At 37.6% G+C, this 10075-nt stretch overlaps 1 protein-coding gene across 2 annotated transcripts; it reads left to right on the forward strand.

Annotated features, from left to right (window-relative positions):
• The first annotated feature begins 1307 nt into the window (after nucleotides 1–1307).
• Nucleotides 1308–4967, forward strand: LOC121743362 (ribulose bisphosphate carboxylase/oxygenase activase 1, chloroplastic-like). 2 transcript variants are annotated; one of them, XM_042136654.1, is made up of 7 exons: nucleotides 1308–1471; nucleotides 1954–2270; nucleotides 2360–2465; nucleotides 3030–3115; nucleotides 3190–3662; nucleotides 4242–4523; nucleotides 4599–4967. In XM_042136654.1, the coding sequence occupies exons 1-7, from the start codon at nucleotides 1436–1438 to the stop codon at nucleotides 4709–4711; spliced, it is 1413 nt and encodes a 470-aa protein (XP_041992588.1). In that variant the 5' UTR covers nucleotides 1308–1435; the 3' UTR covers nucleotides 4712–4967. The 2 variants fall into 2 exon arrangements, with proteins under 2 accessions (XP_041992588.1, XP_041992589.1); XM_042136655.1 differs by having other exon boundaries at nucleotides 1966–2270.
• The last annotated feature ends 5108 nt before the right edge of the window (nucleotides 4968–10075 follow it).

Genomic DNA, 10075 nt, shown 5'->3' on the forward strand with positions numbered 1-10075 from the left:
AGTCAAAGAATAAATTTTATTACTCTCTCCGCTCCACGTTACTTGAGATGTTTCTTTTGGGCACGAGATTTAAAAAAGTTGTGTTTAATGAGTTAAATAAAGTAAAATAAAGTAGAAGAGATAATAAAGTAAGTTGGAGGAGAGAGAGGTTAAGTAAAAGACAAAATAAAGTAAGTGTGATTAGATGTTTTGTTTTAGCCAAAAAGAGAAATGATTCAAGTAACTTGAGACAACCCAAAATTGAATATGACTAAAAAAAATGGGGACGGAGGGAATATATTTTAATCAAATCACTGATATTTTAATATATCCAATGGTAATATAATTTATTGGGATATATTTAATACTTATTATATGACATGTCCTATATTTCCTTATTGGACGGATTTTAATAAGTATTTCTTTTTATTTGTCTTATTTTTTAAAATAAATTTTACATTTTATTAACTCATTTTAGAGTATAAAATTAGTATTATCATTATATTTGAATAATAAAAACTTTAAAATGGCATAATTTTAATGCATAAGTATTGGCTAGGAATATACTATAATGGAAAAACTCAAAGAATTATAAATTCATAATCGTATTTGTTAATAAATTTCTCATTTACCTCTTTAAAACCAACAAAGTATATTCTATCCATCCGCAAAATGTTGTCCACATTTAACACGACGCAAGTTTTAAGAAATTTAAAGAAAAGTAAGTGAAATATGGATCCCACATTTATATATTATTTTTGTAATACAATGTGAATAATATATAATGAGTTAGTGGAAGTGCGGTCCATTTACCAAAAATGTAAAAAACAAAGTAAACAATATTTCGCTGATGGACCGAAATGATAAAAGTGAACAACATTTCACTTACGGAGTGAGTATGTTACCGGTAAAGATCACCTGCTACATTGTATACTACATTTGTTAATACAGTACTCCCTCCGTTTCATAGTAGTAGAGTCATTTTGTCATTTTAGTACGTTCTATAGTAATAGATTATTTCTCTTTTCAGTAAAAAGTCAACACACTTTTTATGACTTTGTTTACTCTCTCTTACTTTATTCTCTCTCCATCTCTCTACCTTTTTTTATTTCATACTTTATTACTTCCTTTACTTAATTCACGTAACATAATTTTTTATAAATTGCTTGTCGTAATGAAACGTCTCCATTAATCACTTATCTGTCATAATTACGGCAGTTAAAGCAAAAATTAATCAACTCCGGATTGGCCAGGTGGCACATGCGCAATCTGGATTGTGTGGATATAGTCACTTGAGAAGTGCTCTATCATCTCAAATGATCCAAAACTCAATATCTCTTTTCTCCTATATATAACACCAACAGTATTTATCATCTTCCTTCATCATACTAGCTAACACCGACAATTAATAGCTATCCAGCAAATTCACACTCACTTGGAGATTTAATCAACGATCATGGCAGCCGCCGTCGGTGCCGTCAACCCCGTTCCGGTAAGGTTTCCCTAGCTAAATGTAGATAATCACCTACAACTACAAGAACGCCTTTTAATAGTTATAGTTTGTCTGTTTTGGTGATATAAAACATTTATAACATTTCAAGATATTAGAATCGGTTTGTATGATCAATTCAACTTATGTGCAAAAGGAAGATGGGTTTGACAAACTGGTCGCCGTTAAATGTCTCATATTTTCTTATTTGATCGGTCTCAATAAATATCTCATTTTACTATTATTATTACTGGTACAAGCTTTTGTAAGTGAACTAATATTCCACCAACTCATTCTACTTAAAATTATTATAAAACTAATATATAAAAATACAGTCCATCTTCCACTAATTTTTCCGAATCATTTTCTTTATAAAATCAAATAATTTCTTAAAACCCGCACCAACCAAATACTGGGAACCAGTGGGAGTATTATGTGGCATGTTTGAATCTCATGTTTTATTAATCTCACATCAACTTTTATAGGTGTATGTGCAGGTGAATTTGAATGGTGCCCCAAGCACATGCTTCTTTGGGAGCAGGTTGAAGAAGGCAAGCACCCCAAACAGTAGCCCCAAGGCTTGTTCATCAAGGAAGTTGAGAGTAGTTGGTCAGGAGATTGATGAGCAGAAACAGACCGATGGAGATAGATGGAAGGGTCTGGTCGAGGACGCCTCCGATGACCAACAGGACATCACCCGAGGAAAGGGTCTGGTCGACACGCTCTTCCAGGCTCCCACCGGGATGGGCACACACGACGCTGTCCTCAGCTCCTATGAGTACATCAGCCAGGGCCTCCGCGAGTAATTAACACTCCTCTCCTCTATTGATTATCAATTTCTACTACTTTATATTTTGGTGAATTTATGTGTTTTACTATAATTAATCCTAGGTACAACTTGGATAACAAGTTGGATGGATTCTACATTGCCCCAGCTTTCATGGACAAGCTTGTTGTTCATATCACCAAGAACTTCATGACATTACCTAACATCAAGGTCTTCATTCTTGATACATAAATAAATACTCGTATGTCTATCATTTAAAGAACCATTTTTTTATTTTGGGCTGTCCAAAATTTGTTGAACCATTTACTTTATTCTACTTTTGGTATGCAGACCTCACATTTCACGAACTTTTTATACTCAAAATCCAATATAAACTAATACTCCCTCTGTCCCTGAAAGTTTGTCACTTATTTCCACTTTCGTCCGTCCGTAAAAATTTGTTACCTTTCACTTTTACATTTTTGGTAATTGATCACACATTCCACTAACTCATTCTTATGCACATTTTACTATAAAACTAAAACCTGTGTCAAGTCAAATGGTGATAAATTATTAGGGATGGAGGGATTACTTTAAATGGTTCCCACGTTCCACTTACTTTCTCCCTTTACTTTTTTCACAAAGTCAAATAATTTCTTAAAACTCGTGCCGAGTCAAAATGACTCTTTAAATGATGGACGGTGGGATTGTAACAATAGTAGTAGTATTTCACATCGATGTAAAAAAGAATTGAAACCACTATATAAGTCTCATGAATCACTCCTCTTAATACAGATCCCTCTAATTCTGGGAATCTGGGGAGGCAAAGGACAGGGAAAATCGTTCCAGTGCGAGCTCGTTTTCCGCAAGATGGGCATCAAGTGAGTAATCATTCTTCAACTCATCAATGGTGTAATAATATATTGTTGATTCCTAACTTATACATGGAATGAAGCCCGATCATGATGAGCGCGGGAGAGCTGGAGAGCGGGAACGCAGGGGAGCCGGCGAAGCTGATCCGGCAGCGCTACCGCGAGGCGGCGGACATCATAAAGAAGGGGAAGATGTGTTGCCTGTTCATCAACGACCTCGACGCCGGGGCCGGGCGGATGGGCGGCACCACCCAGTACACGGTCAACAACCAGATGGTCAACGCCACGTTGATGAACATCGCCGACAACCCGACCAACGTGCAACTCCCCGGGATGTACAACAAGCAGGAGAACCCCCGCGTCCCCATCATCGTCACGGGTAACGACTTCTCCACCCTCTACGCCCCCCTCATCCGAGACGGCCGCATGGAGAAGTTCTACTGGGCCCCCACCCGCGAGGACCGCATCGGCGTCTGCAAGGGCATCTTCCGCATTGACGGCGTTCCTGACGAGGCCGTCGTTAAGCTCGTCGACACCTTCCCCGGCCAGTCCATCGGTAATTTTCCCATCTTACTCTGTGTGTTCAGAAATGAAAATACTTCCCCCGTCTATAAATAAATGTCTCATTTCTGACCGGCTCAAGTTTTAAAAGTTTGTTTGACTTTCTAAAATAAAGTGATAGAAAAAGTTACAATTTGTGTCTTCAGATGTTCAAGAACACACTAAGGATCTTCTTAGTATACTGAAATGGAATGAGGGTAGAAAAAATGAAATAGTACTCCCTCCGTCTTTTATATTTGATCACATTTTGTCTGGGCACGAATTTTAAGAAATGTAATGGAAAGTAGGTTGAAAAAGTTTGTGAAACGTGGTTCCGACTTTTAAATATTAGTTTTATAATAAAATGTGAGTGAGAATGAGATGTTGAATGTGAAGTCCATTGCCAAAAATGGTAAAAAATGAAATATATTAAATTTTGTGGGACGAACAAAAATGGAAATATGTGACAAGTTCTCAGGGACGGAGGGAGTAATGTAATGAAGATAAGAATGAAATGACAATTTCTTTGCATTTTTATTCCATTCCATCGTACCAAGAAGGGCTTTAGGATTTTTGACCTGGGTGTACGATGCAGACTTCTTCGGGGCGTTGAGGGCCAGAGTGTACGACGACGAGGTGAGGAAGTGGGTGACCGGAGTTGGGATAGAGAACATAGGGAGCAAGCTGGTGAACTCGAGGGATGGACCGCCCACGTTCGAACAGCCTAAGATGACGCTGGAGAAGCTTCTCGAATACGGTTTCATGCTGGTCCAGGAGCAGGAGAATGTGAAGAGGGTGCAGTTGGCTGAGACATACTTGAAAGATGCGGCTTTGGGAGAGGCCAACAAAGATTCCATTGACAGAGGGATTTTCTACGGTTGGTTACAAATCAAATATTTTCTCCTTAGATTATGTCATTATGTGTGTTTGACATATTGTTTTTTGGTTGCAGGCAAGGCTGCTCAGCAGGTGAATGTTCCGGTGCCGGAAGGGTGTACGGACCCGAGCGCTGCGAACTACGACCCCACGGCCAGAAGTGATGATGGGAGTTGCTTGTACAAATAAATTTTAAGATGGTTTTGCCCTTCATTTTTGGGTTATGGGTTATATCATAGTTGAAAATGGGGGGGTGTACAAGTGTATCAATGCGACAGATAGGGAATTTGGTGTGTTATGTGTGGATTGGTATCAATATTAATGTTATACTGTGTCATGTGATGTGAATCAAAATATTGTTTGTACTGATAAATAATCACTATACATCATTCATAGGTTCCCACTTCGAGTTGGTATATGAGAGTTTGTGTTTATTTATTTTTTATTTGAATGCAGTCGACTTCAAAAAAAATACTCCCTGCATCTTATTTTTAAAAAAATTGCTCCCTTTCAATCTTATTTTAAATGATATATTTCTAATCTAAATGATACATTTCTAATCTAGTAAAAGAATGTAGGGAGTGGTATATAGTCGATTAAAATATATTCCCTCCTGTCTTTCAATGTGTCCCAACTTTTACTTAACACAAATTTTCAGATATGTAAAAAAAAAAAATATGGATGAAAAAAGTTAGTAAAATATAAGTCTTACTTTTATATAATAATTTTATAATAAAAGTGAGAATGAGTAAATGGAATGTGAGGTCCGCTATCAAAAATTGTAAAAATGGAATTGGACAATTGGGGATGTCCATGCAGCCCGCAACCCATGGGCTCGCCTTGAATAGCCCACCAAATTTATAGAGTTAGGGTTGGAAATTTTTAGCATAATAAAATTACAACCCGATTACCCAGCACCTGATTAACACGCAACCAGTTAGGGTCAGACCCGAAAACCCGATGGGCTGGCCCTAAAGGACGATAAAATTTCCATTGTTCTATTTGTTTGACTTCTAATTCGACACTTCATTTATTATTTTTATAATATACTCCCTCCGTCCCACTCAAGATATCCACCTTTTCTTTATAATTTCTCCCATTCAAGATGTCTACATAATTGGAATTACATTTCAATTATGGAAACAAGAGTTTTCTCTACATTATTTTCTCTCTTTACAATTTCTCTACTTTAACTATTTATTATCATTTTCACAAAACGAGTACAGAAACGTAAGTGTGACTCCTAATATGGGATGGAGAGAGTATTTTTTATTTGAACGCAGTTGATTTCAAAAAACGTAAGTTTAGTATTTAATCATGTTTATATTTGAGTTTAAGCATATATCTCAAATTTATCATAATTAAATATTTTATATTTATGAATACAACTAATTTTTATCATTATTTATTGGACTGATCGCATATTAATTTTATCAGTAGCAACTCGAGCTTTTATGATTAGGGTTGAACTTTATAATCCGAATAAATCACGACCCGATTAGTCTACACCTGATTGAACGGGTTGCCCAAAACCCCTTGGGGTGACACGATTGACATCCCTAGGGACAATTGATATGGGATGGACCAAAATAGAAAAAGGATACGTAATAAGGGAAAAAGGGCTTTGACACGAATAAAACATCATTTGACACGTACGAATTATACGAAGCCACAACCAGTTTTGTTTGATTAGCAGCTGCATCATGATTCTGGGGTGCCATTGATCGAACCGCCACTCCTTCGCTGAGGCCGTCACTCTCGCCCTCGAGGGGCGTGGTCCCATACACCGCATTCGTGAATGAAGCGGCGATCACCGTCACCGGTACCGACGCAATCAAGAACCTGCCCCTGCCCGCCAGGAACATCGTCAGCCGAGCGATGCCCAGTGGCGATGGCTCCGATAGGAACGTCCCCGAGAGCAACTATTTAATGATCATAATCCTTTATTTGATCTAATGCCTATCATTTAGTTGTAGTTAGCAATTTAAGCGCGAATTTGCAATATAACGCTCCTCTCTAATAACTCTAGTCTTATCAATTCTAATCTAATAAGTGGATCATCTCTTGATTCACCACTTACCATTAAATCATGCATTCATTGTTCGTCAAGAAATCAGAAGCATTATCACAAGTAATTGAATGAAGTAATTGATGGCTTTTGATATAAAAACTAAAATTTGTATAAATATAAATAGTTACTTTCAAGTCCTTACAATTCATGCAATTTAGCCCATATACAAAGTAGCAACTAGCAATAATCATATCTAATAACTAGACATGACATAACAATTACATAAAACCTAAAAGTTGATCTTGTGTTCTCTTTGTTCTCTTGCCTTGATCACAGATCCAAGATGATGGATGGAAGATGAAAATATGGGAGTGAATATGTAAAACCATATCTTGAATCATTAATCTCTTCAATTATGAATTATGGGGAGTATTTATCGACTTGGAGGCTCATTCTTTAACGTGGTATTTCAGCTCTAAAAGGTAAGATTGGCTCGAATCAGGTTATGCACATATGTCACACAAACCAGCAACATCTGGTTGTATGTCAAAGGACCGCTGACTGCTCTCGACAATTGTCAGTGTATCGTTGACCCTGTCTCGGCAGGCTGCTGGATGTGAGGCTTAGCTCGGGAGCTTTATGCAACGGACTGTTGGCTCCTCGACGACCACTGACCCTGGCTCAAAGGACCGTTGAGATGCCTCAGGGTTTTGGTTTTCAGTTTCGGTCATTTTGTACCTTTTTTTCTAAGTCCTTTCTTGACATTTCTTAACAAATATGTATAAATTATGCAATTCAATAACATAATTAACATACATTGCTATCAAAAGAAGTCAAATCTAGGTCTTAAAAGCGTGCTAAATCCGTTTTTATCACCACCGCACACGCAACTCTTAGTTTAGTTTGTCTTACAAGGCAGCCTAAACACAAAGTAGAGGGACTATTTTTATTTGGTTTTCGTAAAGTTGAAGATGAGCTTAGTGCCTTATACAGAAGACAACTTGAAACAACCCACAACATCATTAGAGGTTTTAGCATTTGGTATTTTGGATACAGTTGCTGTAGTCATTCCTTTTGTTTATATAAGAATCTGATATCTTGCTTCGTCATATGGATGAATTCATCGTTCAAGAGATTGGAGAAGAAAATTTTGATTTCTCTATCTTTGTAGTCTCATGGTCAATCTAGTTGCTTAGAAATAAAGCAATCTTCATAAGCTGGAATCAAACTGGGATGTCGAGAAGAAACTCATTTTTTGGAGACTAGAATCGTGAACTAAATATTTGTATCCGAAGTTTCTATTCATCTCTTGCAAATATGTGAAGACTTACTTAAAGTTATAACATGATTAACCATCTCCAACCATTTACATCAAAATCAAACCTATTTTTGAGTATATGTCACACAAAAAAGTTATTTTACTCCTACCATTTACACCATTTTTGGTATTTGTCTCACAAAAGTTTTGCAGTAACACCAAATGTGGTGTTATTCCATTGAAAAACCCAAAAATGAATTTGGGTTCGGTGTATGGTTGGGGAACAACAAAAATGAGTTTTGGTGTATGATTGAGATAGTTACATAACCAAAGAAAAAATTATCTTCCTACTATTTAACACAACATTGACATTTTAGCTTCTATTCCCTTAGCGATTTGTTACTATGTGAGTTTTGATGATGGGGTATTTTGTTTTAATTTTGATCTTTCGTTTGAAGGTTGTTGATGTCAATCTGAGTGTCCTAAAGACGAATCAAAGAACTGGATTTGAGGACAAATCGTTTCAAAAGGAAGGCGATGATGATGTGAATCAGGGAAACGTCAAACTGAGAGAAGGAGAAGTGAATACATACAATGAGCCAAGATGGAGGTGATTCAAACCGTTCGTTTCTTGTCAATCTGATGTCCAAATACTTTTATAATACCACCTATTTATTCTTCTTCAAAAGATCTTCGCGTGAGTACCTGGCGCGCCTAAATCGAAGTTTGGATGAGAGAGTTATGGTTGTTCTACGGAGAGTGCGCAGTGCTTTGCGAATGAGACAAGTTGGAGCTAGGGTCAGTTTCAATGAGTGATCTACCTATCGGGATGATGTCGACATTCTCTTATCTTACCACCATTATCTTCGCGTTCGAAAGAGATTTATCTTCAGAGCTCGGATGAATAAGTTCTGGCTGTTTGACAAAGGCTATGTGGAGCAATGCAAAGCCAACGACTCGTCAGCTTAGCTAGGTGATAAGTCGCATTCTAGGCCTTGGTTACTGGTCAGTATACGTGTATAATTGGATTATATCTGCAAAACAGTTGCTAAAGTATGCAGGGAAAGGGTTCCAGTCAGTAGGAAGGGTTTCGAATAACTCAGGTGAAAAGAGCGCCAGAAGGGTGCAATACTGATCAGGATGCATGCCAGAAAAGGCTCGAGATGGAGAAGAGGTATTGCTGGGAATGATCAAACACAAACGAGGGCAAAAGTGTCATTTCACGAAGAGAGTCTACCCTAAAAATCAAGGGCAGGCCTCCCTATAAAAGGAAGCCACTTGGAGAGAGAAAAGAGGATCGACACATTCCACTCTTAGTTAGAATATTTTCTCTCGGTAGATCAGTTTCCTTCAGCATTGTCCTACATCTTCTCGTTCCTCGCCACAGCCCTGGTCACCTGAAGTTCCATCAGTTCGCCGGAGATTCGCATTCCATCGTTCCAGCCAGTCTATTTCGTAGTCGTAGCAGTTTCATCGCCCGGAGTGGCAAAACAATCTTTATTCGCTTTTTTAGTAACCTTTACTTGTTTTCTTTCGTTGGATCTGCTACATTTTCAGTACTTATAATCTTATGAAGTGTTTTGTTGAGATCCAAACGTTTTATGCAATGAAGTTGTTTTTATGCATCTCTTTCTATTTGAATCTGTTTCATTCTGCTTAGGTAGCTCAGATCTAGTGTTGCAGTAATTTCTAAGTATTGAAAGCATGATTTCATTTGGAGTTATTCGATATGAGTTGTTAGTTAAGTTTGTTGTTTAGATATAATTCCCGAAGTGTTTAAGTGTGAGATCTGAGTTACGTTATTCTGCCACCTTACATGTCATCCAGTATGAGTAGTTCTTGATTTCGTTCGTTTGATTTTTGAGTTTTAGAGCGCTAATTTGTGGATCTAAGTTGTGAAATGTTACTCATGGAATTTGAGTTTGTTTGATTTCTGCATTCTTGTTGAAGAAAATAACATCCACATCCAAGCTTGGGACCACTTTGCTTTTTAGTTACTTTTTGCTTTTGTCCTTTGCTTTTTATGTTGGTACCCTACAGATCTGACAGAGTAGCCACCTAACTGCCCCTTATTTTCTGATATTCCGTTTAGCCTTTTATAGTAACCATCTACTTTCCACATGTCCCTGAAATACCTTGTCCCCCACTCTCACGTACACAGCCACATGTCTTTCACTTTCACACCACCCAGTCAGTAGAGTACAACCCTTTAATTCCTGTCTAGGTAGAATCTCAACCCAAGCGTGGTAGCTAATCAAACCCTTCCAGAATATCACCACAATTA

This window comes from Salvia splendens, chromosome 8 (assembly GCF_004379255.2).
Source record: "Salvia splendens isolate huo1 chromosome 8, SspV2, whole genome shotgun sequence".
NCBI lineage: Eukaryota > Viridiplantae > Streptophyta > Magnoliopsida > Lamiales > Lamiaceae > Salvia > Salvia splendens.